At 37.2% G+C, this 26866-nt stretch overlaps 1 protein-coding gene and 1 pseudogene across 4 annotated transcripts in view; both read left to right on the top strand.

Moving 5' to 3' along the window:
* BANK1 (B cell scaffold protein with ankyrin repeats 1) overlaps positions 1-25740 on the top strand; it is a 327436-nt gene extending 301696 nt beyond the window's left edge. For all 4 annotated transcript variants that reach the window (XM_077142683.1, XM_077142682.1, XM_077142680.1 and 1 more), the window contains 6 exons: positions 4721-4899; positions 6826-6889; positions 17277-17306; positions 18322-18377; positions 24142-24206; positions 24467-25740. In XM_077142683.1, coding sequence (XP_076998798.1) covers positions 4721-4899; positions 6826-6889; positions 17277-17306; positions 18322-18377; positions 24142-24201 — 389 coding nt within the window. In that variant the 3' untranslated portion in view covers positions 24202-24206; positions 24467-25740. The remainder of the gene's footprint in view (positions 1-4720; positions 4900-6825; positions 6890-17276; positions 17307-18321; positions 18378-24141; positions 24207-24466) is intronic.
* On the top strand, positions 12273-17242 carry LOC143668463 (serine/threonine-protein kinase tousled-like 2 pseudogene; annotated as a pseudogene).
* Positions 25741-26866: the final 1126 nt, after the last annotated feature.

The raw sequence follows: 26866 nt of genomic DNA, 5'->3' as shown, positions 1-26866 counted from the left end.
ACTTAAGAGTCACAAAATTGTTAGCAAGTACATTGACTTATAAAGGCAATTAGGGGACTTCCAAGGGGGGAGTTATAACAGTTCATTGACGTTTAGGTTCCTTGTATAACCTAATTTTGAATTCTTTATAAAAGGATGGTTTTATAAAGTGAGAATTATCATAGTTTTTTTATATTTGTCTATTTCTAATGAGCTATTTCTATTGGATCAATGCTAGCTTATTTCCAATTGTTGCTTAAACTGCAATTTTTGCAGAGTATGTTCCTTATTTCTTTCAGAAAGCCCATTTTTATTTTGAATTCTTTATAAGTTCCCTGTCATATCTGAGAAAAGGGGTCACTCCTGGCAACACTAATGTAGGCAGCCATTTATTTTACTTAAAAGCTCTCTTTCAAGAATTATTAGGGAGCAAAATCAAGAAATAATATGGGAATTTCAAAAGATACTCCAGAAGAAAGGAAGGAGAATTTCATTGAGAAGGTTCAAGATAATTACACTTCTGTAAATGATTTATTTAATGAAAAATGTTGCCAGAAATCGTCCCCATTGCATCAGCTATTGACATGGAGATAATGGGAAATGCAAATACATACACACACACATTCATATACACACAAGAAATACTTTCAACTAAATTGTGCTTGTAATTGTAATTAGCTCTGAAATTTTTTAATACTTTAATTTTTAGAACATGTTCTAAGGCAATAAACAATAACTATAAGGAAGAATGGGTCCTTTTGAATTTTTATTTATTTAGTTTGAGCCAGTGTCCAATCTTCAAATTCAGTATTAGACATCTGGCACCATTATGCAGGTGCAAAAAATTTTTTTTTCAGAGAACTGTGAATTCATAACTTGAAAACAGAGAACAAAACACAACAGAAAGTTAGGGGTGAGGGTCAGGCTGAGATGAAAGCAAAACAGTTAAGAACTATTTTAGGTGATTTGACAGGATGAATGAAAAAGAAAAGAGCAGAAAACTTATCAGTATAACCCCAATTCAGAAAAAAAAATGAAATTGTACACTTCTACACATTTTTAAAAAGGAGAAATGTCAAGATGTTAACTCATTAATGAAAAGTGTAATAGTGAGTGATAGTCATTTCATTTTTTAATACTCCTCTGTATTTTCTAAGTGGCAGGAAAAAGCATATTCTAAAATCACTGTAATAAGTAAACAGCAAAGAATATATGCAGCCTTAAAGTTAAGGTAATGTAAAGCCTTTGTTTGGAAGTTGTAAATAACTGCAGAACAAGCCTCTCCTAACTTGCCCATGATGGCCCAAGCTTATTTACCTATCAGTCTCCTAGCTAAGTAACAAAATAAAACCTCAGATTTAAATTGTTATGTTCTATTACTAAGTTCTTTTCAAATGCCCATAAAATAATTTGATATAATGGTATGGTACAATATGCTATGGTAGGCATAGCACAGTAATTACAATATAGTATTATGGTATAGTAGGTCTGGTTTATGCGACATGAGTTAGAATGGTACCCATTCCATAGGTAAGTCTATTAGCAAAGTGGAAGAATTTTTCTTATTGTCAATACAATGTACTATTATTACTAATACACAAAGTTAGAGATTAGAAGAAAATAAGTACCTCTGATGTCATCATGATGGAACAGCTATGATTTTACAGAATTGTTTTCCATGGTTTATTTTATGTGTAGTTAAAAGTTTAGTGTATTAACAATTTGTATTCTGCTTTTGCAGTTGTCATTTTTAAATATGCACTTTAATATTATTTTTATGACTATATAATGTTTATTCATCAAATATTTCAGTTTAAACCTCCTGTTTTGGGGCAGTCAATTTGATTTCTTACAATTTTTTTTCCCAAATATTCTTCTAGCCAGTCATATAGAAATGACAAGAGTTTTACTTAAAAGCACGATTCACTTGAGGACCCAATCTCTAGGTTAATATACTCACAGCTACAGGTTGCTGGATATTTTTATTACCAATTCTTGATCAAATGGAGAATTTTGTAAAAAGAAATTGATCCCAAAAGAACTAAACCTCTAGAAACTATAGTTTGTCTAGGCTTTTATAAGGAGAGGCCAAGAGTCTGCAATATGTACAGCTGGCAACCTGCCATCAAATACTTTTTGATGGATATTGTGTTAAATTCATTCTAAATCTTCTGAAAGTTAACTAACACAACATATAGAATTCTGGAGAAAGGAAAAATATCCTTCCATCCTCTATCAAATATAAATCTAAATGCAACAAATGAGTCTTGCAAACCCTACCAAATGTTTACAGGTTACATGTTTTGGTTTGACTAGTCTGTCCTTTGGAGGAAAGGTACTAAAATGCCTTGATCATTTTTCTTTAAGGCTTGTCATGCCTAACAGTAGTTTCTCAAGACAAAATGCTTTAATTATGCTAGTGTGAAATAAAAAGAAGTAAAATCAGATACATGTAAAATTATTCCATTTGTAAATTACTTGATATCTAGGACTTCTACTACTGCCCCTAACTTTTGTTCTTTTTTGTTTGAATATCTCTCTGCACATTCACTTAATACTGGATAAAAAAAGTCACCGGGCGGGCCACGGTGGCTCAGCAGGTAACAGTGCTTGCCTGCCATGCCCGAGGACCTGGGTTCGATTCCCGGTGCCTGCCCATGTAAAAAAAAAAAAAAGTCACCTTACTTATATGCTTTTTCCTTACTTTTATATATATATATATATATGTTTTGTTTTGTTTTTACATTGGCCGGCACCGGGAATCAAACCCAGGTTCTCCAGCATGGCAGGAGAGAACTTTGCCACTGAGCCACCATTGCCGCCCTTTTTTTAATTATTATTACTTTTATTTTAATAGCTTGTATTCAAGAGGTAAAGGAGCAGTTGAAATGAATATTATTGAAATGATTCATTATTTTCTGAATCCAACTAAACCTGTACATATAGCAAAATTGAAACTGGTCCAGTTTTCTGGAAATACTTTCCTAAAGCAGAAATTCCTGCTGCATGGGTTACTTAATATAAAAGTGAATTCACACTTGGGCAAAGTGATGATGGAAGTGAGGTGATAGGTAGATGGCAAGACTGTAAATGATGCTACCCCTACAAACTTTGGCAGTAATGACACAGAGACTTCCACTGCGTACTGCATTTCATGAGTTGAATTTGAGTGTGGAGGTCTATACAAAGTAAATAGTGTAAGAAACAAGATCTCATTTATCTTTGCTCTTTGCTGCTGAACCAGTTAGCCCTCTGGCTGACTTGTGCTTCTCCAATCCCCCTGGGATTTCATGCTCTGCCATCCCTGAAGAAAAAGATTTACGGGGTAGAATCTGTTGACATCTTGTTAGTTCATGGGAATAAAACTTCTGAGAAGAAAAGACAAAGCAAGAAAGTCCCCATGGGAATGAGAAGGATGGACCATTGAGCAGTTTTACTTGCATATTAATCATTCAGGAGGAAATCCTCTTCATGACCCTTTTCCAAGATTCACTGGTAGAGTCCTTCTCAAAACTGAGAGGGACATTAGATCATTCCAGGGCAACCCTATGTGAAGCTTATATCCCCTTCATATACTTAAAAACTAGCATAAATACTTGAAAACATCTCTTTTCCAGACTAACCAATTCTATCAACCTAATCTAATTAGTTAGACTAGCCTAATTCTATCAACAAATCCTTTCTACTACAGAATCTGAATGCCTTCTACATTCCCCGATCCTTTCCACTTTGCTCTAGAGAGAGTCTGGTTTAACTATTTCTTTCAGAAGAATGACTTCCAGTAATAAGCAGGTTTCTCCAGCATACAGTTGAGCAGGACCACCTAAACTCTAGGGGCATATTTATATTTGACAGTACATTAGGACATGTACTGTGTGAGTTACCCTCTTCAATCCTGAGAGAGTGCAATATTTGGGCTTAAGAGTAATAGCTAAATGAGAAGGTACAAACTCAGATGAGTTCTGTGGTCTAGCAGATAGCACACGTGTGTTAAGTCATCTGGTAACTTTAAGGAAGGGTGGGATTATAGTAACCTGGACAGTGCATACCATCCCTAAAGACACATAGGTTAATTTATGTCTTTAAACACCCTGTCACACAAACAAAACACTGAATCCAGCCCATGGTCTGCCAATTTGTTTCCATTGCCCCTCAGGCCAGTCTCCGGTGTGGCCTGAACTACATGCATAGGAAATCAGATCATCTAATGTTCTTATTGTGCTCAACAACAATAAATGACATTTTTTCCAAAACATACTCTTTTGAAAAGGTAGCATTTCGCTGCCAAATGACCAGCAATTTTTTTCTTTTAAATCTTTCAGGAACAAACTTTAAAGTGACTCTAAACCTTCTGTGATATTTGGATGTTAGTTGAGATATCTTTTCTCAAAGCTAGAAATGTTATGTTCATTTTACAAATATTCAATAATAATATTATTATTTATCTAGCTTTATGGGGCAGCACCATGCTACATATTTTATGCACATAACCTGTTTTTATGCCCATGACTTGTACAGTCCAGGAGAATTTTTGCCATCAGTGAGAAGAAGCATTCATTTTACCCGTATTACTTGGTTGCCAACTGTCCCTAGGAAGAAACTAAAAAATGTGTGCTGATTTACTTTGTAATTGCTCATGGATAATTAGGAACCAGAAACTCAAACTGCTTAATATTTTAGACTTTTTTCCCATTGTCCATATGTTGACTTCTTGTGAAAACACTTTCCCCTTATATTGTAGACAGAGCTCAAAGGGAGAGTCAAGCCTTTTCCATTCCAAAAGACTGCCTGGCAGCTGGGCAGGAAGAACTCATTCTCCTGCAGGAGAAAGTAAAAAATGGGAAACTCTCTGTGGATGAAGCACTGGAGAAATTTAAACACTGGCAGATGGGAAAAAATGACCTGGAAATAATTCAGCAGGTAATACTGACTCGAATCCCTTCTGAAAACTTTGCGCACTTGCAGAGCTCCTAGTCGCCTTGTAAATGTTTGGTCTTCACAAGAAACACAGTTGACTGTTTTTTAGACAAGAAAAGTCATGCATAAAATACAGAGTTTCCACATATCACCCTTTTATTCACCCCTTACAGTAGCATGGGGCATTTGTTACAATTCATTAAAGAACATTTTGTAATTGTACTATTAACTATAGTCCATCATTTGCAATAGGGTTCACCATGTTGTACAGCCCTATGTTTTTTTTAAGTATTATTCTGGTAACATGTACAACCTAAAGTGTCCCCCCTTTTAACCGTTTTCAAGTATATAATTCAGTGCTGTTAATTGAATTCACAACGTTGTGCTCTCATAACCACCATCTATTACCAAAACTTTACAATGAACCCAAATAGAAGCTCTGAACAATTTAAGCATTAACTTCTCATTCCCTATGTCCCCAGTTAGACTATATTCTAGATTCTGACTCTGAATTTACTTATTCCAGTTATTTCACAAAGAAGATTTTTTAAAACTAACAATTAAAAGTTTAAAAATATTCAAAGTTCATGTTTACAAACCATTTGTGAACTGAATCTTGGCATCCAGTGTATCAAAGCTAAAATATAATCAGGCTTTCCTTAGTTCAGTAAATGTTTTAGGAATCTCTTGGATGAAATTAAGATGAAGTATCCTTACACTAACATGTGCTTAACACTCTAAGAGTGTAATAAGTAGACAGGCTTAAAATGATTTTCATAAGGCTCAAAAAAATTAGAAACTCTGACTGAGTACTTAGGGAATCAGTCAGTTCTTAACATTGGGGCCTATGTCAGACATAAAACTGAGCGGAAAAAAAATGAATGTTCTCCTATTTCCCAATTCCCAAGATACACACAAGCATACACACACTCATTCCAGTACACTTTCCAATATTACGTCTGCAATGTACAGAAATAGTCATTTGTGTCTGATGATGAATCTATCATAGGTTACTGTGAAGTTATATGAAAATTGGTTCAAGTATTATCCTAAAGGAAACTAAGAGGAAGAATGACACAAACATATAGCTAATTGTAGAAGGGTTGCTGGAATAACAAAGACCCATGCAGACTCCTCAGAGTTGAAGATAAGTTGATTGAAAGGTGAAAATCTTGTCTTTCTCCTCCCTCATAATCACTAAGTGCCTAAAGAAGGATGGGTGTTCCACTCAGAGGAGAGGTTCTTCAACGCAATGAAAACAACTATTTTTGTAGGAATAGTGGTCTCTAGGTTTCAGGAGAAACCCTGAGGAAAAGGTGCTATTTCTATGTTCCTTTTGGAAAGGGGATTTATTGAATATTAGTTTGTCTTACTTTTTTGGTTAAAAAGACAATAGATATTCAATGGGAAACATTTAAGGCAAAATCACAAATGAGCTAAGAAAGGAGATCTAGCCATGTACCATTTTCTCCTAAACCCCTCGATAATAGAATTAGAATGTCAGGAAGTAATGTGCCCTGCAAATGCTGGAGATGGAGCTCAGGCTCTAACAAACACTCATTTTATAGCAGGAATGCCAAAAAGCTAGTGAGCACCCCACAATTATGTTGGAAAAACAGCTCCCAAAAGAATTGGGCCTTGACTTCCAACCCTGACTCCACCACCTATAACTGCATGGTTTGAGCAAGTTAGTTCATCTCTCTGTGTCTCAATTTCCATGTTTGCCAAATCGGGATGAATACATGCACTAAATGAAGTTGTGAGAATAAGTGAGCTAATATATGGAAAGTAGCGAGCATGGCAGTTGACACATCAAGAAATGCTTAGTAAATACTAAACAGAAGTGGCAGTACTGCAGTAATAGTTGATGTTTCCATCTTGGTCCATGATAAACCTTGACATCTATTTCCTGGTCTTTCCCTCATTAAGGAAAAGCTGCGCCAACTACGAGATGGCATTATTGGGAAAAGGCCAGAAGAAGATATTGCCTATGGTAAGTAAAATTTGCCTGCCATTTAGAAATGAATGGTAATGAAAACTCAGGGGCTGTGAAATCAAAGGTAACTGAGTTCAAATTCATGTTCCATCACTTCCCAGCAGACTGACTTAGACTGTTTGAATTTCCAGTATTCAGTTTCTTTATTTACCAAATAGGATTAATTATGCATATTTCTGGGAGTTGTATGAATTAACATACAAAATACTCATCATGTTCTGTGGTCCATAAGGGATCCTCAGTAAAGGATAGTTACTTTTATTTCTTTGATTTCTATGTAAATTGAAAATAAGATTATTTGGCTCCAGTTTTTTTTCTTTATGTGAACCATTAAAAAGGGAATTAAATTATTAAAGAATCATGCTTTTTTAATAAGGTAGAATATTCTCAATATAGTCAATACTCACAATTGTCCACATGTGAATTATTTTTACATTTTTAAATCTCGGTTTGGCTTCCCCTACAGCAAGTGTGCACCTTGGCAATGCAGATTCCCCTTGCTGATAATTAACAGTGTTTTCAAGAAAAAAAAATATTCCACTTAACGTTAACACAAACCAACCGTTATTAAGGTGGTCAATCTTTTCTAAAGATAAACAAGATATTCCAAAATTGAAAATGAATTATATCTTCACTGTGTGACCACTCTTTCCCCAAGCTCCTACCCTTGCACAGAAAAAACTGACAACCACTAGAAAAGCTGAAAAGATTTTATTTTTTTCCATTTTCACTAATATCTCATAGGTTTTAACTGGTACTTCATGTGGAAATTCACTATTGTGAAATTTATTTTCTTTTCATATTATTGCACTGCTGTTTACTTTTCATAGAGAATTCTATAAGTTCTCTTAGAAATGTTTTCTAAAGCAGAAATATACTTTCTAAAATAATTAAGGTCATAAACGTGAACAGGGGGCTACTTTACAGATGACTGAGTTCTACAACCATTCTAATACGTAATAAGATTTTAACTGCTTATAGAATTACAACATACATAAGCACTTTGACTAAGGAACATTAAGTAGTAGTACTAGTTAATAGTTATCAAATACCTACTACGTACTTAGTATTATATTATTCTCAAAAAATTCTATGAGATAGGTATTATTTACTATTTATAATTCAGAAAACAGAGATTTTGAGAGACTAAGAAGCCAAGAACACACAGATCAGAAAGCCATTTCTATTTGAATCCAAAGTCAATGCTTTTAATCACTGGTGTTCTTAATTATGAATCAATGAATTCCCCTTCCAGCCACAGTAGACTAATCTTCCCACTGTACGTTACTCTAATACTAAGCAAAGATATGAAGCAACTTCTTTCAGGCACCCACGACTATACTCCTGGAGTCAAGTGAAGCTCATGAGGCGGGCCTCATGATTGCCCAGTCTCTGCCAAGGGAGTATTTCCTGATTAGAGTCTAAGCAAAGCAGGGAATTCATATTAAACCAAAGAGGCAGAGATCATAGCTCAGGGAAGCTAAAGCTAGTAGAATCTGTACAGTGAGTAACTGAAGAAAAAGGAGCAAACCAGATTGGTAGCCTCAGAAGTCCATGTGAAGGACTCCACAAATCTGTGATGGAGACATGAGCTCTTCATGTGTACGGCAGGGCCACTAACAGCAGACAAGATAGCAGTTATAAAAAAATTAAAGCAGAGTAGAGATACTACAACTTGAGCAGCCAGGACAAGAATAGTTGTAGGGATGCTGAACTCTAAGGAGTTTCTTGCCCTACCAGAGAGGAGAGATCTCCTTAGCACCTCATTAAAACTCCTGTCATACTGTTGTGACACATAGAGATATCAAGAGTAGGATCCATGACCTAGGGTAAGATCCACTCTAGACTTGCCCTAACACAGCCTAAAGCCAAGCCTCCAAACACCCACAGGGAATGCAGTTTTTAGAGGTTGACACCTGCCAAGTTAGAGGGGCTGAGAAAACACCTTCAGCTTTCTATATATCAGTACTAAAAAAGCATAATACCAAGCCTACACAATTTCCAACCAGTAATTGAACTACCTGCTAAAACAAGAATCAACACTCATCAGAAAAACCCAGATTAACAGCAGATTATCAACAATGTCTAGCACTCAGTTAAAAATGTATAGAAATGCAAAGAAAAAGTAAACTATAATTCCTGGTCAAGGAAAAAAGTTGTCAATAAAATCTGAACCTGAGACGGCCCAGTTGTTGACCTTAGCAGACTAAGACATTACAGCAGCTCATATATAGGTGATGAAGCAAAGAAAAATATGGTTTTATGAGTGAATAAATAGGGAATCTCAGCAGAAAAAAAATGAAAACTATATTTAAAAGCCAAATGGAATTTGTAGAAATTTAAATTACAATGAAAAACTTATCAGATGATTTTATCAGGAGATTGGATATAGCAGAAAAGTCAGTCAACTAGAGGACAAAGCAATGGAAATTATCCCTTCCAATGAACAGAGGAAAAAGGCCATTTTTAAAATGAACAGAGCTTCAAAGACAAACAGTAATATAAAATAGTCTAGCATACTTGTAATTAATCCTAGAAGTAGAAAAGAATGAGATTGGCATAAAACACATTTAAGGAAATATGATCAAAACCTGCCAACTTTGATGCAAACCATCCACATTCAGTTCTAATAATTTTAAATAATCTTAATAGCATAATTACTAAGAGAATTTCATCTAGGCAACTTGTAGTCGAGCTACTTCAAGCCAAGGTAACAAGAAATTATTGAAAGCGCCAGAGAAAAATGAAACTTTACATAGAGGAAGAAGGATAAAAAAGTAGATTTTTCATCAGAAACAATAGAACACCAGAGACAATGGAATGAGATCTTTAGAGTGTTAAAAGGGAAAAAAAATGACTGTCTAGAATTCTATATCCAGAGAACCCTTAAAATTTTTGGTGAAATAAAGTTTCAGATTTATAAAATCAGAGAATTCACAGACAGTGAAAGTGCAGTATAAGAAATGCTAAAGAATGGAATTTAGGGTGAAGGGAATGTTAGCAAATAGAAGCTGAGATCCACACTAATGAATAAAAAGCATTGAAAAATGACTCAGTGTGGGTGGATATAAATTATTTCCTTTCTTTTCGTAAATTATTTCAAAGAAAACTGCTTAAAACAAAAATACTACTACTTCAGGTAGAATTGATGACATATGACAAAAGAAAAGTTATAAAAATGATAACACAAAGGAGAACACACAGATAAGTAGTAGAATTAATTGGTTTTAAGTGTTTTATATTGTAAAGTGTAAAAGGTGGAGGTAAAGAATCAGGTATAAAGTAAGAAAAGTAAGTTTGAAAGTAAGAAGTGTCAAATGTAAGTTTTGAAGCAAGAAGAGAAACACTACTGTCACCTAATAGGCTCTGATAAGATAAGTATTCATATTTTAGTTACAAAACAGCCACTACAAGCATTAAATAAATAAAAAGAGGTGTACTTAGGAAATCAATAGAAGAAATAAAATAGAGCATTAAAAACTATTTAATTCACCAAAAATAAGGCAAGGAAAGAAGCAAAAGAGAAGCAAAAACAAAGTGGAAAATTTAAAACCAAAAGCAACATAGTAGAATTTAACTGAGCCATATCACTAATTATATTAAATGTAAATGGATTAAATAATTTGTTTAAAAAGCACAGATTTTCAGAATAGATCAAAAAAGGCAGTAGTCAACTTTATACTATTGAAAAGACATCCATTTTACAGGGTGTTAGTGGTAGGGTAGTGTATGAGAACTCATTTTATATACTTTACACATGATATTTCTGTAAACCTACAACTGCTCTAAAGAATATTAACAAAAGCATGCATTTTAATTGTAAAACACAACTGAATTGTAAAAGATGGTAGAGGTTGAAAGTAAAAGTTGATAGAGGAGCTACCATATGAGTAGTAAGCATAAGAAAATTGGTGTGACTATATCAATATTAGACAAAATAAACTTAAAGAAAAATGCATTACAAAAAATAAAAAGAGATTATTATAAAAAGGGAAATTCACAGGAAAGTACAATAATACTAATTATTTGAGTATATTATAAGATCAAAACTCTTGAAACAAAATGCAACAGAACTCAGAGATTTTTAACACCTCATTCTTAGTAACTGATAGAAGAAATAGATAAAAATTAGTAAGGTAGAGCTCTAAACACTATCAACTATTTTGACTTAATTGACAATTACAGAACAATATATCCAAAAAATTCATAATATACATTTTTTAAGTGCATATGAGAACAAATACATACTACAGCATAAAAAAGTTTCAATAAATTTTAAAAGTTTGAACTTTAATAGAGTATGTTCTCTGAAAGATTCTGATCTTTGAAATTTTTGTTTTCTGGCTACAACAGCAATAAATTAGAAATGAATTAAGGATTAGATATCTAGAAAGTCTCTCAAATATTTAAGAATTAAACAGAACATTTCCAAATAACCCATAAGTCAAAAAGAAGACATAAGAAAATATTACTACATGAGTAATAATGAAAACACAGCACATCAAAATATTTGTGATGCAGTTAAAGCAATATGTAAAGGAAATTTATAGATATGAATGTCATAGTAGAAAAGAGGAAATACTTAAATAAATCAATTACCTAAGTTTCCACCTTAAGAAACTAGAGAAAAAAAGCAAATGAAATTAAAAAAAAAGAAAGAAAAGGAAAGGAAAGGAAAAAATAATGAAAATAAGATCATAAATCAATAAAAGAAAACAGATGAGTAGAAAAATTAACAAAGCCAAGAATTAGTTATTTGAAAATACATATAAAATTGATAAGCCCCTGACAAGAAAGCTCAAAGGAGAAAAAAGAGCAAAGACAAGAACGGTCTTTATCAGGAATTAAAATGGGGATATCACAACACAACCTTCAGACAGTAAAAGGATACTAAGGAAATGTAATTAACTTTTTGCCAACTTTAACAACTATGTAAAAAGAACAAATTATTTGAAAAGCAAAACTTATCAAAATTGGTTCAAAAAAGAAATTTAAAAACTCTACTAATCTGAGTACACTTTTTTTGTATAGATTTGACTTTTAGAACCCATGCTAATGTTGTATATATTCAATCAACATTACGAGCATGGGTTTATGCAACCTCCGCCTCCCCACTCCCCTGCGTGACAGCCCCTCCCCGGTGCCCTCTCCCCATCCCCTCCCCAGCACCCACTCTCCCCTGCACCCCCCATCCCCGCATTCCCCTCCCACCTGCGCCCTCTCCTGGAGCCCAGCACTGTGGACAGCTGCCCAGCCAGGGGTTGTGATGCTCCCCAGAGGCCCCAGCTCCATCCAGGGCCTGTTCAGGGGGAGAGCAGAGCTGCTTGCACTTGGGTTGAGTTGGACCCCCTCCTAGAAGGAGCATGGAGCAGCAGCAGAAATGATCAAAGAATTGTACAGCTTGGATCCACGATGGCAGGAATTATTAGAGGCCAGGTTTACAGGAGTTGGTGTTGGTGAGGGCTCCCTCAATAGTGAGTCTTCCAACCAGAGCTTGCACAGCATGGCTCCTTGAATGATAGAAATAGAGACTCCTGAGGAAAAGCAGAATGACCAGAAAAAACAGAAAAGAAATGCAGAAACGTATGAAACCAATGAAGGGGAAAGCAGACCTTGAGGATGTAAAATTAGTGATTACTTTGAGTATCTTGGGGAAAGCAGGCCAGGACCCAGCCCTGGCAGAAGTGTTCCGCCAGTTGCAGGATCCTCATCTCAACATGCCTTAACCAACCCCTTGCCTAGGTGAACAGAGCAGCTCCTTAATAATTTAGATGGCAGTGCTGCAAATGAAGCATCAGAGGAGCAATGTACCCTGCCAACCTTGATGTCACTGATTCTAGCAAATCACTGGCACAGAGCAGCTGGCACAAAGGGAGCTGGCCTCACTTCACTTTTGCTTCAGCTCAGCAAACTGTCCCTCTACTATCAGAGCTGTCAACACCGAGCATTCCTGCAGCTCCCAAAAACATATCCCCATGCAGCACAGACAGATTCAGTCTGACCTGATAATAGAAAAAAATACCTTCACTAGAAAACAGTAAAAATTATGATTTAGAGAATCATATTTCTCTAATGAGAATAGATTATTAAGAGCCAACTGTGATTTGAGATGGAAGAACAGCAACGGATGCTAGGGAAATACAAAGGAACCATTAAATGAGATATGTGACAATGAGCAAGAAATTCTTTTCAGGAAAATGAAACAAGAGAAGACGGCATGTAGTGATGAGCATGCAAAACCATCCGACATTGAGCCTGTTTACCACTGTCTGACTTGAGGCCTCTTTTATTGAGCAATGGACAGACGACTATGCTTTCCAGAACTTATCAGGCAACAAGAAAGGATTAATTCACAGAGGGAAGAGATTGCAAGACAACGGAGAATGTTAGCAAAACAGAAACCTCCTGCCATGGTACAGGCCCCTCCAGCAACCAAGGATCAGGAACAGCAGAAAAGCAAGACCGATGGAGCTGAAAATGAAACCTTAACATTAACAGAAATACCATGAACAAGGAGAAATCTTCACACAAAGATTATGTCATCTTAAAAGGAGGAAGCAGAGATACAGGCAGAGCTGGAAAGGCTGTAAAGAGTTAGCAATCTAATATATCAGGGAACGAAAAAGTATACACAATGAAGATTAAATTTAAAGATTGCCCAACAAAAAATGACAAAATTTGTTGCAGCTTTTGGGTAAAGGAGGTTTCAGTGGAGTTTACATGGCCTTTGATCTAACAGAGCAGAGATATATAGCTGTAGAAATACACTAGTTAAATAAAAACTGGAGAGATGAACAAAAGAATTACCACAAGCATGTATGTACAGAATATTAGATTCATAGAGAACTGGATCATCTCAGAATAGAAAGCTGTATGATTACTTTCACTGGACACTGATTCATTTTGTACAATATTAGAATATTGTGAGGTAAGTGAACAGGATTTCTACTTGAAACAGCACAAATTAGTGTCGGGAAAAGAGACCTCGTCCACTCTCATGCAGATTGTGAATGCTTTAAAGTACCTAAGTAAAATCAAACCTCCCATCATACACTAATGCCTCAAACCAGGTAATGTTCTTTTAGTTAACGGTACAGCATGTGGAAGATAAAATTCACAGGTTTTGGTCTTTCCAAAATCATGGGTGATGATAGCTACAATTGAGTGGATGTTATGGCGTTAACATCATAAGGTGCTGGTCCTTCTTGGTATTTATCACCAGAGTGTCTTGTGGTTGGGAAAGAACCACCAAAGATCTCAAAGTTGACATCTAGTCAGGGGGTGTGATCTTCTACCAGTGTCTTTATGGATGGAAGCCTTTTGGCCAAAACCGGTCCTAGCAACGTATTCTACAAGAGAATACAATTCTTGAGGCTACCGAAGTAGTTTCCTTCAAAGCCAATAGCAGTAGCACATGAAATAAGGAATTTATTCAGCGATGCTGAACCCACCAAAAGAGGATGGCATCGATGGCTGAGCCCACCAAAAGAGGATGGCATCGATGTTGAACAGTTGTCCTGTGACCTCTGCTTGCTGCCTCACATCCAAAAGGTGGTCTCCATAAGTAGCCCTCTTAGAGCTGTTATTGCAGTGACCTCCAGGGCATCCAGTAACAGTTCTTCATATTGAAACTAACTCCTAGTCCACAAACTGTTCAACACATACAAGGTGAACAAACAGCATTCAGCAGCAGGTTTGGAATGTCGCGAATCCAAATGGATCTCCTGACTTTATTTTCCTTTTTTTTTTCATCCATGCAACATGACAGCATTAAATCTCATTGAGGACTAATCTTGGGCAGCTCTGGCCATGTCTGACGGGAAAAGGCCCCACCTAATGTTCCAGCTTCAAGGGCCACTGTGTGTGGCTTCTCTGAGTGAGGAGAAAATTAAAGAGGAAAATTGCTTCCATGTACTGTGAACTTGAAAACATGGAGCCTCAGGGGGGTCCCAATGCAGTAAATCAGATAAAGAATGTGGACTTGAAAATACAAACTGGGCTAGCCCAGTTTTCATATTTAAACCTCTTATTTTCTTCTAATAAAGTTTAGGTAATGTCTCCTGAAAAGAAAAAAAAAAAAAAAGCAAGGGTGATGGGGACAAAACTGAATGCAAGCAGAAGCAAATGAACCTAAAAGTATTGCAAATAAATAAAACAGATGAAGAGAGATAGCAAAAGCTGGCATAAATAGTTGTAGAAAACAGCATATTCTAGACAGAAGATAAAAAAGAAAGGTATATTAAAATTGTATTCTGTACTCCAATTACTAGGGTATATTTTCCCACCCAGGTATAGTTTACCCAAAACAACTTTATATATATTCTGGGATTGAGCAAAAGAGTAATGTTCTATGGATAATGAGAGCCAGGTTTCCTATCATCAGAGAAAGAAGTTAAAAAGAAGGAAAAAAGAAAGGCTAGAATGAGTTAGAGAATTTTTATTCTTTTATTCTTTGTTATATATAAGCAAATATAAATATGTATAAACACACGTATTTTTCCTTAACTCTGTCTACTGAGATGACCTAGTAGCAATGACAACCAATACCAATCAGCAACCTAGTCTAGAATAAAGACTTTGGTTTACTAAAACAAATGGCCAAAACATGTGCAAAGTTGCTCAACATCATTAATCATCAGAAAAATGCAAATTAAACCACAATGAGATATTACCACACAACTACAGTGGTTAAAATTTAAAAGACTGTCAAAACAAATTGCTGGCTAGGATGTGGAACAACTGAACTCACATACATTGCTGATGAGAATATAAAATAGCACAATGACTTTGGAAAACAGTGTGGCAGTTTACTGTAAAGTTAAATATGCCCTTACTATAAAGCCTCGCCACTACATTCCTAGGCATTTTCCAAGAGAAACAAAAGCGTATATCCGCTCAGAGGCTTATTTACAAAACTTCATAGCAGTTTCATCCACAGTAGCTAAATTAGAAAGAATCCAAATGTCCAACAGGAGAGTAGACATTTATGCTGTGGTAAATGTATGCAATGGAATATGACTCAGCAATAAAAAAGAATAACTATTACACAGAACAGTGTGAATGAATCTTCCAGACATAATGCTGAGTGAAAGGCACCAGACACAAAGGAGTTCATGCTGTACGTGCTGTGGGCTTACATGCATCTGGAATTTTAGATATAATTAATCTAATTAACATTAATCTATAGATATAGAAATCAGATCACTGGTTGCCAGGGACAGTTTGAAGATGAGGAATGACTTAAAAGGGCACACAGAAAAAAAAAAAAAAAAGAATAAAAAGGGCACACAGGATTTCTGCAGAGATGAACTGTTCTTTTTTCACATAACTGTATAAATTTATTAGAGCCACCAACCGATACACTTAAACCTGCAAGAATTGTACTATATGGAATTATTCCTGGAAATGTTAATTTAAAAAAAAATCGAGTAGTTCAAGCTAGAGAATATCAAAGCAGAGTAACCAGCTTTTAATGAGTAAAATACATCTAAAACAATAATACTAAAAGTTTCGTTGTTTTTGTTCTGTTTTGTTTTTTGCATAGATAGGGATTCAGCTAACACCAGGGACATATCTTTTTCTATTTTCTATTTCTTGGAAAATAAATACATGTTTATAACCAGTCAATGAATAATCAAATACCTTCTCGTGAATGGTGAACTTCAGAAGGGTCAGAAATTCAACCTGGATAAACAAGTGTATATTGGGATGTCTGTGTAGGTTTATAGGGATCTATTTTCCATTCCATAAACCACTTCACATAAAGGTTTCTGAAACCCTCTCCTGCCTCCCACTTCCCACATTTTTGTAAAGGTAAGGAGGGTCCTTCATAGAGAGGGATTCTGGTTGAGCATTTCTGTTCTGAGACCTACTGCCACAGGCTACATTACAAAATAGAGCATGCATTCTCTGAAGATGCTGTTCAAGTCAGCAGCATTCTGTTGGAAAAAGAAAGAATAAGAGCACTGAAGTTTATTAAAAGGGTGTTAGATGCTTCTTGCCAATGGGGAGAATCAAAGAATACTTTGATAATAATGAATCAGGATGAGAAAGAAGACTTCTATGTCCTAATAAAGGCAGAAGTAGAGATGGAAACCAGTTAAGTGTGTGTATCTGGGTAGTGGTAGTGATGTGGTGTATTGGGGAATATTAAGAGTTTTGAGACAGAGGTCAGGATGGAAAAAGGCAAAAGTAATAAAGAACATGATTTCAACACTTAGTCTCTGGGGATACACAAAGTTGGAGTTAGCTTTTTAAAATTAGACTGTGAGGTTTTGTAGTCAGAAAAAGACAAGAATTAGCTAAATAATAAAAAGAGAGCTTAGGATAAACATCAAAGTTCAATATAATGTGGATGTGTGTTTTTTTTCTTTTTGTCTTCTAGATAAACTCACCATTGTGCATCATCCAAGTGGTAAGTGCCTAGTATCTAGTGAAGGATTTAGTACTAAAACAAAGCTCATAGTAAACCAGTTCCAATATTAGCCTAAGCTTAATATGAGTAAGGAGATCAGTGTAAAAACTCACAAAGATTTTATAATTATATACAAAACCTAGTGACAATGGAAATAAGCATGAGTTAATTCTAGAATAGCAGTGCAAGAAACATCATTATACAGTAACAACTGCTATAACTCTGACTGGCCTGGCTCTTCACAACTTGCTATTTCTGGCAAGTCACTTACATTCTCAGTTTCCTTATATGTAGAACATGGGTAAGAGTTCCTAATATGGGGAATTGCAAAAACTGATGATATATGTCAAATGGGGCTGATGTCTGGTAAGTGGGAGTTATTGATAGAGAAAATGAAATGGCATTTGAACAACACTTGAGAGAACAGTTCACTCCAATGTGAAAGATGATGGGGGAAGAAAGAGTGCAGGATGTGGGGAGGCTAAAAAGTAGCTTGAGGCCAGCTAGGAGGCTGTTGAATAATGTAGAAGCAACTGTTCATACCTTAGACCAAAGTAATGGCTGTTGAAATGGAGACACAACAGGGAGCCATATTGCTAGGATGGAAAGTAGGGAGGTTGTGGTAAAGACAAGAGTAGAAGAAACAAATTTTAATAGAATAGCATGTATTCTAGTGGATCAGTCCTGGTAAATGGGAGAAGGGAAAAGAAGCAGAAGGAGGGATGAGAAGGCAAGGGAAGGACAACAAGAATAATCAAGTGGAAGTTGTTCAAGGGTGTTGGAAGGATTGATATTAAGCTGAAGTGACTCTGAGGTATCCTATCCAAATCAATTTATCCCAGTAAGAGAAATTAACAGCCCACCTGCCAAGGGTGACTTTTCAAGGTGCCTTTTTTATCTTCAGTAAGTTTTCTGTTTATTCACATCTGATTCTTTGCATACATTATAAAAGTGTTAAATAAATGAATCATTAAATGTGTGAATGACTGAAGAGGTAACAGTTATTTTTTTTTAGGTAATGAAACTGCTAACAATGAGAATATTTTGTATAGCATACCCGTCCGGAATAAGGTAAGTTATATTTATCTCATTTTTTTTTTTTTACATAAAATGCAAAGATGGAACTTCTCCATGGAGAAAGAACATGGAGAGCCTTTATCCTTTCTGTGACTAAAACATCTTAACAAATATGGACAAAAGAAGTTACATAAACATCTGTGTGGGGGTGATGCAATGGTGGCTCAGTGGCAGAATTCTTGCCCTCCATGTTGGAAACCTGGGTTTGATTCCTGGAGCCTGTCCATATCAAAAAAAAAAGAAAAGAATAAACATCTGTGTGTAAACTCTTGAGCAATAATTTAAGGAAATTAATTATTCAGAAGAAAGCAAAGAAGGAAGTCACCAGCTAAGCCCAAGACCAAAGACCATGCTAGGCAGAGAGTTACCCATGAGTTTTAATTATGGACTTACCAACAGGAGATTCTTCCCAATGGCAGTCAATCAGGAAATGGAAGTCAGTGATCCACACAAACAAGAGGAAGGGAGTGGCTTATAAAGTTCAGCAAAGTCTTGTGAGATTTGGTTATAATGGAGTCTCACGAGAGTTGGTTACCAACAGTGATTAGGGAAGGGGAGTTTTAATGCTATGTTGTGAACGTTAATGTCTGGTCTGGTCATGCAGGCTGCTACATGCTTACGCCTTCATTTTTTCCCCTAAGGAAGAGGGTCCCAACCCCTGGGTTGCCACAATCTACCCCCATGCAACAGTTGTGTTGACCACAGTGCAGACACTGCATCCATGTTGCACAACAACAGCATAAGAGGCAACAGAACATTTGGAGTCCTTCACACAGAGTTAACACCCCCACAAAATGATGTGGGCCCAAGAAAGGGAATTAAACCATTCTACTGATACTTGATATTTAAGTCTTAAATGAGAAGTTTTTTTCTAGATTCTTTTGTTGTGCTGAATTCTGCTAGGCCAGTCTGGTATTCCACACAACCCAAGTCACGTGTCACAGTCCAAGGCAGGCTGGTGGCATCCAACAATGGCAGTTCAGTGCACATTCATCATTGAGATTTATTGTGCATGTAGGTTACCACAGAAGCCTATTGCAGAAAGACATTTAATACTAAGAGCAAAAAGAAAGATATTTATGGGAAACTATGAGAAACAAATCTTCTTGCTCTAATAGAATACAAGCTAAATTTCCATTAATGGACAGAAGTGTTCCTGTTGAGGATTGCTACGAGGGAGTTTTAGATACCATAACTTTTTCCCCTGCAATTGCAGGGAGCCTTCTGGAATCAAATCCATGGTTAGCTTGGGCATGATAAGCATCCACAGAGTAATTGTGCCTTGAGGTATAGGGGAAAGGGTCTGGATTGGTTACATATGCAACTTTTGGACTTAAATTTTAGCAACCCCAATACCCCATTGACTTAGGATTTCCAAACAGCATAGCTGCATTGGCCGGGGCCATAGTCAATCGACCTTATTTTCCCCAATTTCTAATACCTATAGCTCAGACAAGAGCAAATTATTTTCATTAGCTTGTTATGGCTATAGTGTTGCTGGTCTTTTTACTAGAATTTGCAGTGCCTGCCTGAACCCTGCCATTACCTGTTCAACAGGAGTGGGAGTAGCTGCTCAACACTGTGAATTGAGACCAGTGAGGGCCAGATACAACTGTGGCATCCACTGCTGCAGAGATTGCTTGTTATCTTTTACTTGGTCTTTTAAAAGCCCATTCATTCTTTTAATTAACCCCACTACTGTGGGGTTGTAAAGCAAATGAAATGTCCATAAGATGTCATGTTCAATAACCTAGGCTTGGAATAGTTGTACAGTAAAGGGTGTCCCTCTATCACTGTACACGTTGTGGGGAACCCAAAGTTTAGTTTTTCTAAGCTACATATAGTAGCTCTTTTATTTGCCTACTGGGAAGACCAGCAATGGTCCAGTGGCCATATCTACAGCTGTAAAGGCATAGTTTGTACCTTTGGATAAGAGAAGGGGCCTAATATAATCTACCTGCCACCTGATGACCACAATATGCTCATGGTTTATGTGATCAAATTGATGATGTATCCTTGGGTGTTGTAGCAAACAGGAGGGGCAGGCGTGTTCAACTTCTTTTAATTTGTCTGGCGATGGGCAGCTGGAATTTCTGTGCCTGTCTCCACAAAGTCTGGTACTTTTGGTTTTCTGCCTTTCTATACACCCCTTTAGTAGCCTTACATTGACTTTAAGTTATGAATTTTGGCTAAAGCATCTGCTTTGCTATTGCCAGGTAAAGAATCAGTGTTATGGGCTGAGATATAAAACATGGTTACCTTTTGCTTATGACAGGTAGTCCAGATATCCTCCCACATTTCTTTTTCCCATAAGGGGCAATTGACAGTAGTCCATTACTCTTGCTTCCACAAGGCCATCCATACTGTCAGGCCCCAGTACACTTCCCAGTTATCAGAACAAATAATTAAGACATCTCCTGGTTCATGAATAATGACCATATATACAGCCCTTAGTTCAGTCCATTGGCTGCTTTGCATACTCCCAGGTTCCCACCATATAGTGTCTATACTAGTTTGCAGAGCTATTGCCATCCAGGTGGCAGGCTGCTCATGTGCTGATCCATCAGTATACCAGGCAGATTCAGGTATACTGCCATATCCATCAATGGTGGGCACAGAGACAACAACCTCTGGAGGATCAGCAAGGAGGGGTAAACACTGTTCTTCCACATAGGAAACTGGTCTCAGTATACTATTCATTTCTGCACTTAAGGGGCTATGGTTGAAAATGCTACACTGCAGCAGATAAACTTTCCATTTCATTAATGTGCTTAATTGTGCACTGCTAAAGTGAAACTTAGTGGCAGTGTCATGTATCCACCTCTGTATGGGGATGGCTGATAATTTTATAGAGCATTTCTGAGTTAATCTTTCAACTTTCAGTAAGGCATTAAAGGGAGCACACAGTTGATTTTCTAAAGGATTATATCATAGTTCAGACCAAAAGCAAATGGGAAATGCCTTTGCCACAACCCCATGCAAAGCCAAGATTGCTACTGGCCATGTCTAATTCACAAGGTGCATCTGGGTCCACTCCCATAAAACCTGAGCCTGTGAGATAGCTTGTTCAGCTTTTTCAAAAACAGTTTGCTGTAGAAAATCCCATTTCCATGTTCTTCCTTTTCTAACTAGGGAATACAAAGATTTTAGAATCTGTACTAAATGGGGTATAAACAGTCTCCAGTAACCCGATAAACCAAGGAAAGCCATGAACTGTTCAGGAGTATGTGGGTGGAGGAATATTGTACTTTACCAAAAAAGCAGAGGGAATAGTTGTGGTCCTACCCAAACAAACAACACCCAAGAATTTGAGCGGTTAGGTTCTTGTAATTTGTCCTGACTTATTTCCCATCCTTGGCCCTTTTAGTGAGCTACTATGGTTTTAATGGCAATTTCCAATTCTGAATAGAGTTACTGGTTAACATAACGTCAATACAATGAAAAGGAGTGACCTCTACTGAAGGTTTCCATATTTTTAAATCTTAGGCTATCAAACCATGGCAGATTGTAGGACTATGATGATACTATTGTGGTAGAATGGTAAGCGTTCCCTGTTGTTTTTCCCATGTGAAGGTGAACACAAGCTGGCTGGAGGGATCTACAGAAATATAATTTAAAAACAAACATTAGCAAGATCCAACACAACAGTCCGTGTCTGCTTGTGTGATACAGGATTTGGACCATCATGTCCCCTGGAAGCACGACTTATAACACTTACTTTGGCCTCTCTGCATCTTAGCCATTCTGACTCTCTTCAATCAGCCACAGTTTGGGCAGCTCTTGAATAAATGCCCTACTATTGGGCTAAGAGTAGGCACAAGAGTTCCATACCTCTGATTGGGGTCACTATGCAAGATAGTATCCTTTATGCCTGTTGTGAAGGTTTCATTATCTGGTGCAACAAAATTAACAGCATAAATGGCATGCTTCATTCCTAGCCTCTTCAGCACATCTCGCAATTCACCTAGTGTATTCCAATGGGAATCACAATGTGCTGCATCTCCCACATTGAGCCAAGTTTCTCTACATTGAGTTATAAGTCAACTTAGCAATGAACTGGATTCTGACCTGGCAGCCACGGTATATATATATTTTGACAGAAGGAGGGGTACATAGTAATTGAGGTTAATTTGCTCATTTCCCTTCCTGAAAGTAACTCTCCCTCTGTACCAGTGTCCCAAAGATAAAGTAACCAATTTGGCAGGACTTCTGTAGGCTTTTGTCTATATTGATTTCCAGTTTCTTGTAATACAGTGGCGGTATAGTCCCACAGAGCAGCCACAGCAGCTGCAGCGCCCTCACTGGGGAAGGTGCTGAATATGTTTTGACAACTTTTTGTTGGGCAAGAGAATAAACAAGCTTCCTTTTTTTCATTTTCAATACCGCAGTCAGACGGACTCATCATCCTCTGAAGAGAAATCAGTAGGCTCCCATGTTTTAGAGTCCCAGTCAGGGGAAGTCAGGATATTCCTCACTTGCCCCTTTGACATTATAGTCCCACATACTAGCATACCGCTATTTCTAAACGCTTACCTACGTTGTGAAACCTCTCATTCACTGCATCCTTCAAATCTGCTTGGGCTATACCCATGTGCTTTTCTAACCTAAGTTCTTCTTCTAGGCAGCAAACCACAGCTTAGCAGCCACGACCTTTTCCATGGCTGAATGCACATCTCCTAACAGGGGCCATGTGTTGGCTGCAGTAGCCAGACAGCTTTCCTTTCTCTTATGAAATCCTAATTGTCCTGCAGCCTGTTACAGAAGTTCTAACAGTTGGCCAGGGAGTTCTGGAAATCCTTATAGTCCCTCGGTGGTCCCCATTTGTCTAGGAGGGCTGCCACCTCTCACCACATGGATGTCAGAGGCCTATTTGGAATTTCCCCCGTGTAGTCACACTTCCCAACATTCATGTTCTCTGCAGCCTGCAGCTACTTCGTTTCCTGGCTGGCTCACCAAATATTCCAACCCAGGACAGCCCCAAGACCAAAGAAAATGCGAGGCAGAGAGTCACTCATGAGTTTTAATTAGGGATTTATTAAGAAGAGAAGCGTCTTCCCAGTGGCAGCCAGTGGGGAAATGGAAGTCAGTGATCTGCACAAACAAGATGAAGGGAGTGGCTTGTAAGTTCTGCAGTCTCACAAGATTTGGTTCCAGTGGGGTTCCAGCAGAGTCTCTTTTGAGATTTGGTTACCAACATTGATTAAGGGGGGAGGGTTTTCATACTTTGATATGAACTTAAAGGTTTACATTTTCGTAAACTAATACTAAGTTTTAAGTTTTAGTTTTATTTCACCCTTAAGAAATGATTGAAGGGTTTGCATTTCTGGAGCAATCAGTGGCCCACCAAGGAGCCATAAACAAACTCATTAGACTCACTGAACTGTAGCAGAATTTCAGGATATTACCAGGAGTTTATGAAAATATCTTTGCCAAACAAAGGTTCTTCTACAAGATATGAAAGACTACCCAGCCATGTTATATCTTTTGAGAGTAAGAGTTTGGGTAACAGGAAAAGAATGGATTTCCAAAGCTCACTCTGCTGTCCCTCAAAATGGAAATAAAATTTGAATTCAAGGACTTTGATGTAATTGAACTTTACAGTGATTCTTTTCCCATTTAAGATGGAGGGGTCCCTTGCCAGTTACCTCCACAAAGCTATTTCTTCCATGGCTATGAAAGGCAACTAAATTTTTGTCATGTTTCTTTGTTCAGCATTGAAATGGAGAAATGCTAACACTGTATCTTTTTTTTTTTTTAGCTTCCTGCTCGATTCCAAGGGGAAAAGGAATTTGGTTTTTGTTGCAGGAAAGATCATTAAAGAAGGTAAAATATTAGTTCTATTTTTTTAGAAAACCTAAAAGGAGGCTAGTTAAGGACTTGAAAGAATCATTTGTCTAGGGAACAGAATACTTTAAATATTTTATTGTCTTCTCCTGAAAGGATAAACGTGTATTTTTCAAGCTAACAATGGTGAGTTGTTCCTTAGAAAGATGTATGTATATGGGGTCATTTTATACTAGCTAATCAATTTCTATTGATGATCCATTTATTCACTATTACATTTCCTGTGATCTTATTTCCAGGTTATCATAATGAAACTCAAGAATCTGCAGATATTGTACTTTCTGGGTGAAGCAAGCTTGCATTTGGATTGCTTGCTCTTTCCAGGGCACATCTGTACTATGAAAGCAGAAGAGGTCCTCTGGATTTCGGGATTTTGGAATTTGTCATTGCCATAATTTAATTGGTATTTTACCTGCTCCATATAGGTATATCATTAGTAAAATTGAATGCCATAGAGCAATTGCATTCTTTGAAAATTCTTGCATTTTGTAATATACTTTATCACTGAAGCAATTATTTTCCATTTTCAAATTTAAGGGAAAACAAACAGAGAAGTTAATTACCACATTGCAAAGTTAATAGTTCACTTCTTCCATCCTAAGAATAGTCACGAAAATATAAATTATGTGTGGGTCAGTTTTGTGATTTACGTACATCAGGATGAGAGTCCTTATTGGGGCCACAATAATTTTAAGTATATATTTACCTTTTAAGTGGCTGGTCCATTTTCTAGAATTTTCACATCCAAAATTGTAATGATTATTGTCACATCATGTTCGCAGAGACCTTCCTTAATTTAGTGCCTATTTGCATATAACCCTGCGAACATTATAACATTTTTGATATCACAAATTAATATGCAGTTCCAAAACCTATATTCTTCATTAAAAGAGTCACAATTTAATGAACTGATTTCTTAGAAACAATTTACTAGCTTAGAATAGGATGCAGTTTTATCATTCTATGTTCGCCATGAACAATTGCTACAAATAAATTGAATGTTTAAAGCAGTGTCTGGCTTTCCAAAGTAAATTCGCAAAACTTAACCACTAAATTCTTCCACTTACCAGTTTAAAGAGGGCGATCTATTAAAAAAGATTCTTAAGATAAATAAACCAAGTTAATTCAACCTGTAGGGTCCATAAAGTAGAAAAACTACAAAGGAGTTTTTTTTCTAGCATCTGAACACATCACAGTGTGGTTCCAACTAAGGTCTCAGGGCCAACTCTCACCCAATACCTGAATGGAGACCCCTCTCTGGACATCTTCTGATGGAGCTTGGTTTGACTTCCAGAATACCCATAAAGTTCCCAGCTAGGATGGGAAACATCTTAGCTAAGGCCCCAGACTCACCTGTGAGATGCTGCTGGGAGCCATCATTATTCTAGTCACATCCCAGACCAGAAGCCCTTACCTGAGTAATCTTTCTGAGTTCCCATTTTTCTCATCTGTAAAATGGTGAGAACAGTCAGGCTTACCTTATCAGTTTGGTATTAATTAAATATGGCAGTAAATGGAAAAAGTTGTACCTAACACATCAGAAATACACATTTCTGGGCGGGCCGCGGTGGCTCAGCGGGCAAAGTGCTTGCCTGCTATGCCGGAGGACCTCGGTTCGATTCCCGGCCCCAGCCCATGTACCAAAAACGGAGAAACAGAATACAATAAAGCAAGAAAATGTTTAAAAATGTTTCCCTTTCTTCCTTCTATCCTTCCTTCCTTCTCTCTGTCTTTCCTTTAAAAAAAAAAAAAAAAAAAAAAAAAAAAAAAAGAAATACACATTTCTATGTGTGGGTCAGGTTCATGACTTATGTAGAACAGGATGAGAATCTAGAGTTGGGGCCACAACAAGGTTTAGGATTTGATGAGGACAAAGGTGTGGGTTTAAATTCAGAGATTTTGAGGATGCTTGGGTCGAGATCAGTGAGGGAAGGATACTGAGAATGAATCTGGCATTAGGGCAACATTGGGGATGGCAGTTGATGGAAGACTTAGGGGTAGAAAGGAAGTTATCTTTAAAGAAGCAGTTCTGCTAGCAATAAAAATGGTCATACCCTCTCTGTAAGGACCAGGAGAGAAGAGACAAGTTGAGTTTCAGAAAGGTCAAATTTTCTGAGAAGGTTACCCTTGGGCCTGCCTAAGCCGAGACTGACCTCTATACTCTGTTCTAGTGGAGCTCAGACACCACACAGAGGGCACAAGGTCAGCTTCCCTTAAACAGAGAGTAAAACCTATTGGAGGAACCCTACAAAGGTCGAAGATAGAAAAGAATGCAGAGAACTCACTGTGGATTCCCAGGATGTTTCAGATTCTCCTTTTGATCTTATTCCATCATTCATATGCATAATTCTCCCTCCTTCTACCTCCAGCCACACGCCCCCACCCCATGTCCCACCATACCTCATATTCTCACTGGACTGGTCTCTGATTCTGAAACTCTGTGCCCCTACCTCCCTTCCATGTCTCACAAAGAGCATAAGGTGAGACTCTCAGCCTGGGTAACCCTTAGTTCTTCTACCCTCCTCCAGCCTCCATCTCCTGGGAAGGAGAGGACACAAGGAACAGATCTTTCAATAGCTGCATCCTCTTTCCTAGGGCTCCTCTCTCTTTGCGTTACCTCCAGGGGCTGGTGGAGACCA

Source organism: Tamandua tetradactyla, chromosome 24 (assembly GCF_023851605.1).
Source record: "Tamandua tetradactyla isolate mTamTet1 chromosome 24, mTamTet1.pri, whole genome shotgun sequence".
In the NCBI taxonomy this organism is placed as follows: domain Eukaryota; kingdom Metazoa; phylum Chordata; class Mammalia; order Pilosa; family Myrmecophagidae; genus Tamandua; species Tamandua tetradactyla.
The sequence above is the reverse complement of the archived record's forward strand: the minus strand, read 5'-3'. Positions and strand labels throughout refer to the sequence as shown.